General features: G+C 60.1%; 6 protein-coding genes across 6 annotated transcripts; 3 read left to right on the top strand and 3 right to left on the bottom strand.

Moving 5' to 3' along the window:
* Nucleotides 1-353: 353 nt before the first annotated feature.
* BKCO1_8000024 (transcription elongation factor s-ii protein) lies at nucleotides 354-1,169 on the top strand (the record flags this gene model as incomplete). Its single annotated transcript, XM_020279160.1, has 1 exon — nucleotides 354-1,169. One exon carries the CDS (start codon nucleotides 354-356, stop codon nucleotides 1,167-1,169), a length of 816 nt encoding a protein of 271 aa, XP_020125731.1.
* A 549-nt stretch (nucleotides 1,170-1,718) lies between these two features.
* On the top strand, nucleotides 1,719-3,004 carry BKCO1_8000023 (myb-like protein x-like; the record flags this gene model as incomplete). The annotated part of the gene is made up of 2 exons (XM_020279159.1): nucleotides 1,719-2,507; nucleotides 2,558-3,004. 2 exons carry the CDS (start codon nucleotides 1,719-1,721, stop codon nucleotides 3,002-3,004), a joined length of 1,236 nt encoding a protein of 411 aa, XP_020125706.1.
* Nucleotides 3,005-3,313: 309 nt separating this feature from the next.
* Nucleotides 3,314-4,605, top strand: BKCO1_8000022 (uncharacterized protein; the record flags this gene model as incomplete). The annotated part of the gene is made up of 3 exons (XM_020279158.1): nucleotides 3,314-3,935; nucleotides 4,147-4,430; nucleotides 4,537-4,605. 3 exons carry the CDS (start codon nucleotides 3,314-3,316, stop codon nucleotides 4,603-4,605), a joined length of 975 nt encoding a protein of 324 aa, XP_020125707.1.
* Nucleotides 4,606-4,991: 386 nt separating this feature from the next.
* On the bottom strand, nucleotides 4,992-6,906 carry BKCO1_8000021 (uncharacterized protein; the record flags this gene model as incomplete). The annotated part of the gene is made up of 2 exons (XM_020279157.1): nucleotides 4,992-5,327; nucleotides 5,512-6,906. 2 exons carry the CDS (start codon nucleotides 6,904-6,906, stop codon nucleotides 4,992-4,994), a joined length of 1,731 nt encoding a protein of 576 aa, XP_020125704.1.
* Nucleotides 6,907-7,276: 370 nt separating this feature from the next.
* On the bottom strand, nucleotides 7,277-9,918 carry BKCO1_8000020 (coiled-coil domain-containing protein mtmr15; the record flags this gene model as incomplete). The annotated part of the gene is made up of 2 exons (XM_020279156.1): nucleotides 7,277-9,353; nucleotides 9,404-9,918. 2 exons carry the CDS (start codon nucleotides 9,916-9,918, stop codon nucleotides 7,277-7,279), a joined length of 2,592 nt encoding a protein of 863 aa, XP_020125705.1.
* Nucleotides 9,919-10,950: 1,032 nt separating this feature from the next.
* BKCO1_8000019 (endo-beta-glucanase) lies at nucleotides 10,951-12,450 on the bottom strand (the record flags this gene model as incomplete). The annotated part of the gene is made up of 3 exons (XM_020279154.1): nucleotides 10,951-11,956; nucleotides 12,015-12,261; nucleotides 12,315-12,450. 3 exons carry the CDS (start codon nucleotides 12,448-12,450, stop codon nucleotides 10,951-10,953), a joined length of 1,389 nt encoding a protein of 462 aa, XP_020125720.1.
* Between the last annotated feature and the right edge of the window lie 2,244 nt (nucleotides 12,451-14,694).

Genomic DNA, 14,694 nt, shown 5'->3' with positions numbered 1-14,694 from the left:
TTTCCGAGACGCGATTGACTTCGGCGATCGGCAGCAGTGATACTCACGCCATCCTTCCTTTCTCAGAAAGGACCAGAACAACAAAACTCCCGGCCCCGCCCCGATTAAGGAACAACCCATCCATCCTCCCGATTTCCTCATCTTCAACCCATTCGAATGCTCGGAAAAGAATCAGAATAGAAAAAGGACTGGAACACCTAGAGCAAATACCGACCGACCCGCCGACGCCGACGCCGACGACACGTCACAGAGCAAACGAAACGCCAAAAAAAAAATCCAAAATCAAAAGCAAATCAACAAAATAAATAAATAAAAACAAACAAACAAACACACGGGAAAAAAAGACCCCAACCATGTCCACCGCCGCCGACGCCGCCGCCCCCTCCGCCGCCAACCCCCACGACCGCGCCACCCTCCTCCGCCACCGCGCCCAAGCCTTCTGCAAAGCGCTCCTCTCCCCGCCACCCCCTCGCGACCTCATCTCCCAATTCCTGGTCAAGCCGCCGCCGCCGCCGCCCGCCCCGGCCGCAGACCCGTCGTCGGGCTCGCAGTCGCCGGGCTCGCCGCCGCAGCCGCAGCCGCAGCCCACCATCCTGGAGCACGGCCCGCACTGGGCGACGAGTCAAGGCCGCCTCCCGTTCGTCGGCACGCCGTTCGTCGGCGCCGCGGCGTGCGAGCGGTACTTTGAGCTCCTCGGCGCGTCGCTCCGGATGCATCTGGACGAGGGCTCGTTCCCGGGCGGCGACGGGTTCGTCGTCGACGTCGAGGCGGACGCGACGGCGGGGGGGAGGGGCGTGGGCGTGAGCGTCGATGCCACTGGTCATCATCATCATCACCACTTTCATCTGTGGGAGCCGGCGAAGAAGGTGGCGCAGGGGTTGCTGTGGCACGGGAGCGGGAACCCGAACGGGGCGGGCGGGCTGAATCACGGGTTGAAGGGGACGGTGACGGTGGTGGGGAGGGGCACGTTCGAGAGCGTGAAGACGGGGCGGAAGTGGCGGGAGGAGTTTGTGTACGTGCTGGGGGGTTGGGATGGCGAGGGGAGGTTTGAGAGGTGGGAGATTTGGGCGGATCCGTTGAGCGCGTGGGTGGCGGTCGGGGAGGGGGAGGTCGAGGGGTGGCCGAAGGGGGAGTTTGCGAAGGCGGAGGGGGTGAGGGAGGTGGTGTAGGATGGTGGTGGTGGTGGTGGTGGTGACGATGGTGACGATGGTGGATGTGTGTTTTGTGGGGTTTTTTTTAGATGCATAGAGGTTAAGAAACGGGGTGGGCGTGTCAGTCAATAGAGTCGAGTACTTGGGCGAATTGCGGCAGTGAGACTGTGACAGATTATATAGGTATCCAGCGAATGAACGGCCGATTGAAGCTGTTGGCCAGTCCATACAAACAAGTGCAGCATGGAGGTTCCCGCAGCGCCGCTGCTTTGGACGACGCAGTCAAACCATGACAACGACTCACGAAGAAAAGAAAAGAAAAAAATGTACAGCCACGGCGCAGTTCCTCGGGCAAAAAATCAGTCACAGCCAGAGGCAGCATCCAAATCTTCTCCGGGATGGCGGTCGCTCTTTCCCTCCTAAATCTACGGCCAAACGACCACCCACGCGTACCCGACGCGCGCACAACACAAGTACCAGTCGGAAACCTCCACATCAACCTTACACGAGATAGCGAATCCCCCGCCGACCCGTCCCGCGTGTCACGCGCGGCACCCAGATCTGCCCATGGCCGCGCCTCCTGCAAACCCAACCCCCTCTGGCTCGGCGCCCGACATTGACATGGCGGACGGCAACGGCGAATCGTCGTCATCGTCGTCATCTTCTCACGAGAACGGGCAGGAGCCGCGTTCACTCAGCGACGTGTTCTTCCAGCGCGCCGCAGTCGAAAACAACGACGTCGCGTTCGAGATGTACGAGATGCTCAAGGAACTGGAGGCAAAGATGGCGGCGGACAAGCGAGACGTGGCACGGCAGATGACTGAGATGGCCGAGAGGCTGCGCGGCCGCCATGGGAAAGACGGACCGTCGGTCGACTTGCAGCGGGGTTCCGACGGCGAGCCGTGGGTGCGGGCGGATGAGCGAAAGAAGCTCAGGGACGAGAATGCGGCGTTGAGGGAGGAGCTCGAAGCCCTTCGCGAAGAATGCAAGACCAACAGTGCGGCGATTGCGAAGCTCGAGCGGTTCAGCGGAAAGGAGGAAACCATTGTTCGCGCCATCAGGAGGCGTCAGCTGGAGAATGAAAGCAACACGAAGGCGGTCGACGGCCTCGAGGGGGAAGTGAAAGCGGCAAAGGAGGCACTCGCGGAGCTCGACGAGTTCAGCAGGAACGGTATGAGACGTCATGATTCTGAGAACGTGGCAATCAGGAAAGAGGGCAGGGAGGTCAAAGATGCGGTCAAGGAGCTTCGTGAACAGAGCAAAGCCAATCGAGAGGGCCTCGATCGGGTCAGCAGAACGTTTCGAAGGGAGATCAACGAGTTGAAACGGGAGGTTGGAACGATGAGGAACAAGTCGGTAAGTCACAGTCTCCAGACTAAAGTGAAGGCCTCCTGTAACTATGATAGGATGAAGGGGTAGTCAACGACTGCTTCGACGCGGAAAGCACCATACGAGTGGCGCCACCTGCAAGACGGCAATCCACTAGCACAAGGACGCCCACGAAGCCCGCTGATAACATCGAGGTTAGCGATGCGGCGTTCCTGGACAGGGTCAGCTACAACGCTGCGGCAAGCATGACCAACGATGCCCGGACGAACGCATTCATCAACTATCTCATGCAAGAGTTCGAAGTGAAAGGTGGCGCCAGGGTGTCACATAATCACCACGCCAAGGCTCGGTTCAGGGACTATGCGATGCTGCACGAGTCGAGCCTGGTGGCAGGCGACAAGCATATCATAGGGCGGACTGAGCGCAACTTTTGGGCCGGTTGCGACTTGACTTGGGCGCTGAATGGTGATACTCTCGACAAGTACACACAGCGTCGGGAGGCTTACGGCCTTGGCTACCACTGATCCGACATGGGGTACTTTTGTTTTTGTCGTGTGAGAGAAGGTTTCAAAGGCAGCACGTGGGAACGGTAGTTGATAAAAAACATTTCATCCTATTCTACACCTCTCTTACGTCGGTTACCGCACGAAGCGATATAATACTACTCCTTGCCGTCCGGCCTATCAGAGCACGCCAAGAGTGGACGACCGTTTCCCCGCCGCTGGCGACGTCACCGCCTGTGGGAGCGGGCATCTACATCTCCCCCCTCTCAACGCCCGCCATCTCAGTCCGAGGCATGCGGGTATAAAGAAAAAAGCGACATCCACCTAACAATGCACAGAAGCAACCGAGACGACGAGCCGACCCGCGCCGGGCATGGTGGTAGTACTAGTGCTCCTCCGCGACGCTGCTCCACCCGAAACGCCCAATCGAACCGAAGCGCTGCGAGCACGCCATCGATTCCCGGTCGTCCCATCAACGATCCACCACCACAAGCCCGCCATCGTCGTCACCGACTCCGTCGCGTGTCGTCGGAAGCAGAGTCGGAAACGGGACCGAGAACAGCAGCAGCGGCGAACGACACGGCCCTCGCCACGCCCAACGACCGCGAAGCCACGGAGCTGGCGCCCCTGCCATCATCGTCATCGTCATCATCATCATCACCGTCATCGCGGTCGTGGGACTCGGCGTCGCAGCGGCGGGTCGTCGGTGGCGTGGGGGAAGAGGAGGTGGACGAGGACCACCAGGACGTGCCGGATGATGAGCCTGCAGGTCGTCCGAGGCCGCTGCCGCCGCCGTCGGAGGCGCCGACGTGTACGGATGAGTGCAGCGTGCGCGAGCGGCGGAAGCTGAGGCTGACGAGACAGGAGGTCGGGTGGTGGGATGTGGCGACGAGGTGGTGGCGGAGGCAGGTCAGCGTGACGGTGCCGGCGGGCGGGATGAGGGATCATCTGGGTGAGTGGTGCAGACGTCGAAGATGTTATTGCTCAGTAGCAGCTCGGGCGTTCGTTCTCATGTCAGTGACGAATTGCTTGACCGCCGCCGCCGCGGAGAGAGAGAGAAGTGCCCCAAGGCTGCTAGCAGACGACTTTTCTAAACAGGTCAAACAAAGCCGTTTTTTTTTTTTTTTGCTAACATACTGCCGCATGATCCCGTATGCCGACAGCCCTCGAGCGCACCTTCCTCGGCTACCTGCGCACCTCCATCGCCCTCTCCATGACGGGCGTCATGATCGCCCAGCTCATGCGCCTGCAGCACGCCCCCAACCCGGACCCGCGCTACGGCTACCACGCCCTCGGCAAGCCGCTCGCCGCCGTCTTCATCACCGCCGCCATCGCCGTGCTCATCCTCGGCGCCTTCCGCTTCTGGCGCCAGCAGAACGCCATTGTGCGCGGCAAGGTGTTTGCGGGCGGGTGGGAGATTCTTGCCATCATGATAGGGAGTACCATTGTGAGTAACTGTGGTTTTGTTCCTGTTTGTCATCGTTTACATCGAGGGGGAAGGGGAGAAACCTGGACTGACTTTATCTGCGTTTTTTTCTTCTTCTTTTTCGTAGCTGACGACCACCGTGTTTGGACTGCTTCTGGCGGTTGATATCAAGAAGGCATTAGAGGGCAGTGGGTGACGTGTACTCGAAGTCAGAGAAGTACTTTCCCCCCTCCCAAGTGTGCATATATCGTGTTGACAACAACTGAATTGGGTTTGATTGATTGATTCTTCCCCCTTAAGAAAAAACAAATAGCCTAGAAAGTGTATAAGACACTGCGATGTTCTAAACGGCCTACTTGGGTTTATTTGTGAGTCAAGAGGAAGCGTACTGCGGCTGTAAGGTGGTGTTGCATCACGATGGAAAGGTATTGAATGTTTGGTGCTCGAAGTCGACGCAGCTTCCTACGCTGAAGACGTCTCTACTTAGACGCTTGCTATGGAGGGAAGTAAGAAAGACTAGCCAATTCGTAATCCTTTTTAAGCAAGCCAGTCCACGCCGTCAAGTTCCATAAGCCTCCCGCTTCACTCGTCGTCGTCGTCGTCACTGTCAACACGATCCCACCACTCAATATCCGCCTTCATGCGATCCAGGATCCCGCGCAACTCGACGGCTTCCTCGTTCCACGTAGCCTTGCCGTCGGCGCAGCGCCTGCCATACGCGGCGAGGAAGCTGTCTAGCATCTCGTACTTGTCGTGCTCGACGTCGGCGTCGATGGCACCGAGGGCGGCGATGGCGGTGGCGGCATCGCCTTGGTTGTGCTTGCTCTTCTGCTGGAGCTTCTTGGTGATGGAGGCCAGGTGGAAGGAGAGCTTTTGCACGCTCTGGTGGGTGCGCTCAATGTCGTACTCGATCTGGGACTGTTGGCCGAGCGAGAGTTACATGGGACAGAAGTTAGGCGGATCGAGGTGGGTGACTGACGGTCGTGGAAGTAAGAGGCGAAGAGAGAAAGAGAGAGAGAGAAAAAACATGACGACAAAAGCAAGGAAGAAAGAGAAGGAGGGGGGGAAGGCGAAAGGAAGAACAAAAAGAGACCGCACATACCAAGACGCCCTCGTCGTTCGCCATCACAACCTTCATAATCAACCACACCATCCTCGTATCCCTCTCCTTCATCAGCGACGACGACGACGACGCCGCCGCCACCGCCGCCTCAATCGCCTCCGCAGACTCCTCCATCGAATCGAGATAGTCCGTCACCAGCTGCGCGGCCGTCCTGTGCCGATCCAGCATGCCCACGAAGCCCGGCGGCACATCCGCGCCCGACGTACTGTCCCATTCGCATTCGCTATCGTCGTCGTCGCCATCGTCGTCTTCGCGGTGGTCATCGTCATCAGCATCATCACGACAGCCGCCCTGCTCCACCACGCCGCCGTCATGTCCAGCCAGCTCGGCGTCGGCGTCGGCGTCGGCGTCGGCACAGTCGAGACGGCTACGCTTGGCCGCAGGACTTCCGGTCTTCTCCTTCCTCTTCTGTCCGCGGCCACGAACGCCACCGTCGCCCAGATCGACGGACGCGCTGCTGCTGCTGCCGGGGTGGTTGTGGTCGTGCTCGTCCGGGGAGGCGGAGCGCGCCGGAGCCGGGCGCTTGCCGAGTGTCTTTGAGCTGGCAGTATTGCTGCCGCTGTTGCTGCCGCTGTTGCTGCCGCTGTTGCTGCCGTTGCCGCCGGTAGTGGGGTTGGCGATGGGAGAGGCGCTGACAGTGGCGCTGGCAGTGGTGCTGGCAGTGGCGGCGGCGAGGTTGGCGGGAGCAGCAGCAGCGCTGGTGGCAGCGGGGTTGACGGCAGCGTTGGGGGTTGCAAGCGTAGTGGCAGTGGCTGGGGTGGCGGCAGCGGGGTTGGTGGAAGCAGCAGCAGTGGGGTTGCTGTCGCCATTGCTGTTACCATAACTGTTGGTGGTGCGGTCGCCGAGGACGTGGACGATGGCGCGCTTGAGGGCGTCGTGGACGACGGCCTCTTCCGTCGCCGCCGGGTGGTTGGCCGTACCAGTCGTCGCGACGTGGGAGCCGTCGTTGGCGAAGCCAGCCTCGCTGGCCGCGGTGGTGAGCAGCTCGTCGTCGTGGCCGCGGGAAGAAGACGGCGAGGCCGAGCCGGACGTGATGTGGGTGGCAGCGAGGGCCATGGTAGCTTTCCTGAGGTCTTCGATGACCCTGTCAACCGTGGCGGCGACGTTGGCGGTCTTCTGCTGCGCCTCGGCCTCGGCCTGGGAGTCGTGGTGGCCGTCGTGGCCGTCGTTCGCGTTCTGCATGGCGTGGGTGTCGCCAGCGGGGGAGGCCAACGCCAACGCCAACGGCGAAGGCGACGCCGACGCCATGGTGGCGGACGGGCGCGCGGTGGTATTGTTTTTGCCATGCGGGCGTGACTCGGTGGCCGCGAGGGCCTCGTCCGCGATGGCGATGGCGCGGTCGAGCATGTCGGACGTGCTCATGGAGTTCGCCATTGTTGCCGGGAAGCAAGCGGTGGGCCGGCGAAACTTGTTGGGTGTAAGGTGGAGGGAGTCGGAGGGAAGAAGAGGGAAGAAGGCAAACTATTTATAGGCCATGCGTGCTCGGTCAGTGAGTGTAAAAGCATCACTGCGCACCCTGGTGGGTGCCAAAGGTGACCCGAACCCACATGAATCTCTCCGACACGAACCAGGCAAGCATATCTAGCCTGAGACCAGACTACACATCTATCCTCCCGGCATCCCGGTGGCAGGTGGAATCGAACCGAACCTTTTTCAACATGACGAACTCACTTGAATTCTCCACCAACATGGAGCACACGAGCCTGTCTGACTTGATACCAGAGACGCACGCACCCACCACCACCTACACCCTCCTAACCTCCTTCGCAACCGCATTGCACAGCTCGACCCTCACCCCCGCCCCCGTCAACACATGTATCCACAGCCTCTGCGTATCGCTCAGCCTGTCATTCTCGCTCTTGACCTCCGCAAACATGACCTCCCCGCGATCGGGACACCACAAAAACAGATCGGGCACGCCCCCGGCCCTCTGCCCATACTCCTGCGCCACGACCCTGCACACCGCCGCCAACGCCTCGCCGCCAAAGCACTCCGCGATCTCCAGCAGATCCCCCAGGTCGAACCCCCAATCGAGCCCGACGACGCACGTGCGGCGCTCCGCGTGCGCGTCCCACACTCCGCGGATCAGTTGGGCGGCGCCGCCGTTGGCGATGCGCGCGAGGCGGTGGTCGACGGCGGAGCGGCGCGCGGCGAAGAAGGCGTCCGTGTGCAGGTCGAGCGGGCACGTCTGGAAGGGGGTCTGGAAGACGTGCGGCACGTACGCGAAGAGCACGTCGTAGAAGAGGTAGGCGAACAGCGTGCGCACGATGCCGCCTTCGCTGTGGAAGCCCTTCCAGCCGCCGCCGCCGCCCCCGCGCGCGCGGTAGTGCGATAGGCACATGGCCTCGACGCTGCACTCGCCGCCGCCTTCGCGCTCGTCGAGCCAGACGGTGCGGCGGATGGCGGCGCCGCGGCGGTTCGTCGTGGTGGTGGTGGTGGTGGTGGTGGTGTTGGTGTTGTTGTTGGGGTTTGGCGTCGGCGACCGCTCGATGCGGATGCCTTCGATCGTCACTTCGACTGGGGTGGCCAGCCGGACGTGGCTGAATGAGTGCTGGAAGCGTTTGGCAATCTTGAGCGCTTTCTCGAGCTTCGTGACGCGCTTCTGGAGGTCGTAGTGGTATATCTGGTGCACCAGGTGGTCTTGCAGTCCTTCCTCGCACGTCTGAAGGGCGATTTGTCTCCAATGCCGCTTCTGCGACTCCTCACCGAGCCCTTCCGACGGCATCAGAGCTGCCATGTAGTGCTCTTCCAGTAACGCCTTGCGTTGGTACCAAGCGCCGCGGCGTGACACATGGAACAAACGCTGGGTGAGCAGCTCTGTCAACAGTTCGTGTTCCCGCTTGTGTTGTTTGAATTTCCCGAGTACATAGGTGGCCTTGTGCACGATACGAGTGTACACCCAGGCAGGAGACAGTCGTCTTAAGTAGGCACCCTCGCCGCTGATGTATATGCTATCTTCCTTGGCTTGTTCTTCCTGGAGCAGCACGAGCCAGCGGGGGTACACCTCTTCGAACAAATCGAGGATCAGTTGCAGATCTCTCGGGCCCGGCGTGCCGTTAAACTCCAGGATGTTGTCAACCCGGAACTGTGTTCGCAGTGATGCCTCAAACTCAAGCAACAGGGCCCGGGAAGCAAAGACGTTTGCCGATCTGGATACGACGTAGTCTGGGAAGTTGCGCCGTGATATCCTGGCCAAGATGATGGTCGTCAGAGACTTTTCAGTCCATTCCGTGGAACGGTAGAAGACCAAGTGGACTCGCTCGAACAGCTTCAGCGCCGGCGACGAAAGTCGTATGCAGGGACCCGTCTCAGACATGATCTTCCGTACCCAATGGGCGTCCCGATTCGCGTCCTCCGGCAAAGGCGTGTTCTCACGTGTCGATGCGCTATCTGGATCGCCGTCGGCTGATTTCGTGGACGCGTCGGTGTCAGACCGTTTCAGGCCTACCCATCCAAGACCCGTTTGTCTTTGGCTTGCTTTCCGGAAAGATCTGAGAAGATCCTGTTTATTCTTGCCTTGGACCTTGGCATCTTTTGCCAATGCTTTAAGCTCGTCCAGCTTCAGCAACGACGACGCTTCTTCAAGCGTGTCGATGTGGTCTTCGGATCTGTCCGCGAAGGAGAACGATGGGCCTAAGGCTGTGCCTTCTGGAGGTTCGAGCTCGCCTGGGTTGCTTTGCGCTGGGGCTTTCGAGTCAGGCAGGGGTCTTGCTTGCTGCAAAGCCGCGATTGCCACGTCAAGATCAGCAATATCGCTGTGATATCCCAGCCTGTTGATGCGGTGCCAGGCCGACGTTTTCCGGAGAAAGAGGCGGACGTATCTGCGGAGCCCATGAGTTTTTCTCTTACAGGTGGAGGAAGACGGGCATACAGATACTGCGCCTCGTAGTCCAGAGCGCGCCATTGCGAGAAGACTTCCATCTCGGCCTCATCAAAAAGGTGGCGCTCTTCCTCCAGAACGGTATCCAACGCCAGGTTGAAGGCATCGACGTATATAGAGCTTCGCCCTTTGACCCACTTGCCCTCCCTCAGTCGGCCATCCTGGTCAAGTCGCTCAGCATCTTCGGAAGCTCGCTGTATCTCGTAGGCCTCAATGGCCTCCTTGTCCGTTTCAACCGGCGGCAAAGCGCTCTCGAGATCGGTGCGGGCCACTGGTGCTGGCGCATCCACATCCTCCTCGTCGTCGTCGCTCTCAGCGTCTGAGTCGGGAATCACGCTTCGGGCCGCAGGCTTCGGCGAGTCGGGGCAGTGCGCGTAGTCTGAACCAGCATCGCCGGCCTCCCCGCGCTTAATGCGCTTCAGCGGACGCGCGGGAGCGTCGTCGTCGTCGTCGTAATTGGTCGACTTCGGGTGGGGGATCAGCGTGGTCTGCTTCTTGCCCAGCATTTGGTTGTGCGTGGACGGGCTTCGTTGCTGGAGAACCATTCCGCCGTGGTCGCAAGAAAGCGCGGGTGCATATCGCGGGAAAATGTGCCAGAAGGCGACGCGGGGAATTGCTTTGACGGGAGTGGTGAGGTCAGACTGCAGCCTGCAGCCTGCCGTCACGCGCTAGTGCCAGTCGCCACGACGCGTGGGCACGTGAGTTGGGCGGCGCTTGCTCGTCTTTCGTTTCTTGCATCCACTTGCACTGCGAGGGGGAGAGTGGAGACGGTGTTGGAGGTTGCACCAGAGGAGACAAAGAAAGGAGGCTGAGCAGCTGCGCCTTGTTGCTGACGATGCGTGTTCAAAGAACGACCTGGACGCCGGGATTGTGGACTTACTTCGCACTGTCGATCAAGGAGTCAGGAATGGAGATCATGCGAGGAATCATGTCGGTGGATCCCCCGCGTGCAAAGCTTGGGTCGCGAGGGGTAAGAGAAGTTTATCAGCTGCCACTTGGCCATCAACGACGTGGAAGAAGTACATTGGCGCAATCAGAGCGAAGAGAAAGGCAGAGATGAGTCGTCATGAAGTCGTTGCATGCATTGTGTTGCTCATGCTGAATGAGAGAATGAAAGTCTAAAATGCCATCAATCCTTTTCCCGTGTTCCCAGGGTATCCCATCAAATTTTGAAGAAGCTTCGTCAACAGTGTCCCAGGAACCAGCCCGTGCCTTCTGCAGTCTTTTTTTCGTTGTGTCGTTCGTTTCCTGTATGCTTTGTGTGACCCACAAACTGTGCGTGTCGTTGACGAGAAGAGAAACCTCCAGATTCCCCAATGAAACCCCCGGGTATAAGTGCCGTGCCGAACCGCGAACTTGCAAGAAGAGAAACCCAACCGAAGAAGAAAAATGAATGGTGAACCATGCACAAGAATCAGAATATGTAAGAGAAGGACGACGAAATGAAGGTCTCCAAGCCATGTAAAACACCCTGTGATCGCAAAAAGATTTCCAAGTCTAGGAACGGTGAAAGACACTTCCCGGCTCTCGAGAGGAGCCTATTTCTTCCACGCGCCGTGGGCACGCTTCTTGTGCGCCATCATGTGGGCGACCTTGTTGGGCGTACCCGTCTCGACCGTCGTGCCCACGCCGTTGGCGAACATGGAGAACGGCAGGGCCTCGCCGGGCTGCCAGTCGGCGGCGGCCTCGGCGTTGGCCGAAGCAGCAGTCGGCGTAGCAGCGGGGGTGGCGGCTGCGTCGGGCGTCACCGTGACATAGACGGTCGTCTTGGAGCGCACCGAGTTGCCAACAGAGCCAGTGGCGTAGACATCCGAGTAGTTACCCGCCGGGTACAGGGGCGTCATGGTGCCACTGACAGCAGGCGTGTTGTATCCATAAGGGGTCGACACAGGAGTGGGAGTGGCAACCGGGGTGCTCTGGCCGATAGTAGGGGCCACGGGGGTCGAGGCATAGCCGCTGGCGGAAGAGCTGCTGCCAGCGGTTCCGTCGTTGGAGTAAACCTTGAGCGAGTTGATGGACCAGTAGGCATCCTTGAAAGCCTCGGGGTTGTTCTGGACGTAGTCGTCGCACGTGCTGGCCTTGGCACTGCACGTCTCATCGGTGCTCCAGGTGTTGCCAGCCCAGTCGCCGCAGAAGGTCGTGTCGAAGACGAGGTTCATGTTCTTAAAGTGCGAGGAAACCTCGCAGCCACCCTGGAAGAGGGCGCGCGGGTTGCCCCACGAGGTGGGGTCCGGGCTGCCACTGGTGATGTCGGCAGGGATGGAGGCGCGCTCGAAGTACCACACCTGGATCTTGTTGTTCGTGGGGTCGAGCTCGGTGGCAAAGACACCGCCCTTGTTCTCGTTGAATGTGGAGAAAGTGCTGGCCTCGTTGTCCTTGACGGCGCAGCCCGTGTTGTCTTCAGTAGCGTGAGCATAGCAGTTGGTGGTGCTCACACTGCCGGCCATGGCGCCGCTGCTGGCAATGGAGCACCCTTGGGCAGTGTGCAGAGTCATCTGGTTGGCGACCTGGCTGTTGGTTCCCTCGAGAATGTCGATTTCACCGCTGTCACGTGCGTGTTAGCTCTATTTCGGGAAGTGAGGTGAGAGTGAGATGAGCTTACCCCGCGGGCCACTCGCCCTCGCCAAGCATCCAGAAAGCAGGCCAGGTACCGCAGATGCCACCGGGGAAGTGTTCGAGATCGAGGATCACGAGGCCTTCGTTGTAGGCGGCATTGCTGGAGATGCGGACGCTGGAACGGCCGCTGGAGGAGGTGCCGGTGTAGTCGACGCCCATGTAAACCTTGCCGTCGGAAACGTCGATCAGACTGGAGCTGTTGGCAGTGGCCTCGTCGACGTAGTCCACAAAGCCTGGGGCAGAAGATGAGCGGGTCGTTCGCATGGACGGGCGGGGTGGAGCTTACCGTTGGTCGGGTCCGCGTCAGTGAAGAAGTCGAACATGGAAAAGAAGTTCTCTGCGGAGTAGTCGTCCTGGATGGCATAGCCAGCTATGCTCGAGCCCACGAGGGCGGACGAGGCGAGGAAAGAAGAGAAACGCATGGTGGTTGTTTGGTGAAGGAGGGGCAATGCGAGAACCAGTCCGCAAAAGAAAGAGAATGAAGTGAGATCTGGGACAGATCTGGAAAGAAAAGCTGACGGGGAGATCAACAAGCGCGGTCAACGGCTGGACGACGAAAGCGTGTGGAGTGCAGCGTGGCCAGGCGGCTATATACCCCGTGCTGCGGACGCGACTGAGCAGCGAGCCACGCGGAACCAACGATTGGAGATCAGTGGGCGGCTGGCGGCGATTGGGCGGTGGGCCAGAAACGCAGGCCTTGCGGGCGCGGGCACGCAGGGTGGGTCTCCATGTCGCGGCCAGGGAAACACACGGGCATTTTGGAGACAACGGCCCTCGGTGTGGTCCCGAAACACGGCGCTGCACGAGGAGCCAGGATTAAAGGGCGGGCGCGGCTGGCCAGTGGCGAGGGCGCAAGAGGGCGGAAGAGGGCGGGCGCTGCAGGAACAGCGCAGCGGGCTGCCAGATGCGGCCTCGATCGGCCAGGCGTCGTGAAACGCCGACGCTCGCCAGGAGCAGCAGAGGGTGGGCTGGAGGCGGCCGGCGGGCGCGACGGAGACGCGCCGGGGAAGCGCGCGATGGACTGAAGATCAGGCTCGCGATTGGCCGGCCCCGGGCCAAGCTATGTTTCAGCCCCAACAAGGCCAGCCCGCGCCCAATCGATGGCCGCAGACCCGCGACTTTCTCTGCGCGTCTGCACACCGCAACCGCATGCTGTCCAGTCGACGACGCCCGACGCGCGCCTGCAAGGCAACGCCAGCCGCGGTCCCTTCTCCGCGCTGCCATTTGATCGCCCATGCGGCACCCCAATCCGCTCTGAAACCTCGCGGCCGTTGCCATGGTTCCTCGCGCGCTGCACTCGGTGGTTGACAGCTGACAGCGGCCCGAGTGCAGTGCTGCACCCTGCCTTGCGCCACCCGTGCGCCGACCCGACTGCCCTTCCAGCGTCCATCTCCCGCCTCCTAGCGTTCACAAGCAGCTATTCTCGCCCCCAAGAACCCATCAATTGCGCAAGCACCCCCCACGACTCGCAGCCATCACACGCGTGGCTGAGCGGCCGCACCGCCACCGCGTGTCTGCTTCAAGGGCGCAAGGGAGGGACGCGCAGCAAGTGTGCTGAGATTCCGACCTGAATCAGCGTCAGCATGGCTGTCGCCGCAGTGGAGCTACATGCGAAGAAGGTCTTACGAAGGCTTGCGCAGCGTCATACGAAGCCAACGCCACCAAAAGTAGTGGCCACTTCGCCTCTGCATCACCAAATGCCTTCCAGCCTCGCTGTCTTTCCTGCTATTTTCGCTGACTCTGCTCGTATCCGACGAGGCCATGAGCCAGCCCCCAACAACAATGTTGCAACAGCCTCGTCACGATGCGCCCTTCTGGTGGCCTAAACAAGGGAGGCGAGAGGCGTTGTTCATGCGCCGTGCGGCCACGACTTTTGCCCCTCGGGGGGTCGAGTGAAACGCACGACCTACCCAATAGGCAGTCTTTCCTGCTCGTATCGCAGAGACCACTATCGTCGGAGCTTCCGTGCTATCGAGCAGCGATGCCTACCTGCAAAGTAAGGATATTCCACCTCCTTGTTCTCGCGGTACCTGCCGGGACTGGTACCTGGTTGAAAGCCCAGTTGCATGCCTATACCATATGCAAGCTGCTTTACGAGCTCGCTCCGAGCCCGACCGGCTACTTCCTCCCTGTGCGTGCAGCCAAATGCGTTCGGCGGCCTCTGGCATTCCAAGACACATGAGTGGCACAACTGGCCTTGCAAGCCGTTTTGTTTCACATTGCTCCTTCGGCTAGGGCGATGCGCATGAAGACTCAACGAGTCCGGCACACGGGAACGCGGAGCATGCAAATCTGCCTTTGCCGACCGGGTTACCTGGGCAGCCTTATGCAGCACCTTAAATGAAAGTCTTTCTCCAATCAACGTCTATCACGTCTCACTAAACGACCCTATTCGTCTCCCCCTCGCTGCAGCTAAGCATCCTGTTGCGCAGATTAATATTTTTGCAGACATGGGCAAGGGGGGAAGAGGAAGGTGAGTCTGTTTAAGCCTGGCCAAATGTTGTCTGTGCGAAGACTCCACTTTGAACCACGACGCGACGTTGGGAGCGATCTTCCGGCAAGCCTTCGCCAACGTCGATCAGCGCAACCCGTCACTATTTTGCAAACGCTCACGTTCGCTTCACGTCAAGATTTCGTGTCCTATATCTCTCCTCCTCCTTGTTCTC

This window comes from Diplodia corticola (genome assembly GCF_001883845.1).
Source record: "Diplodia corticola strain CBS 112549 chromosome Unknown scaffold80, whole genome shotgun sequence".
Taxonomy (NCBI): domain Eukaryota; kingdom Fungi; phylum Ascomycota; class Dothideomycetes; order Botryosphaeriales; family Botryosphaeriaceae; genus Diplodia; species Diplodia corticola.
Note: the sequence above shows the minus strand (reverse complement) of the source record. Positions and strands in the feature narration are given on the sequence as shown.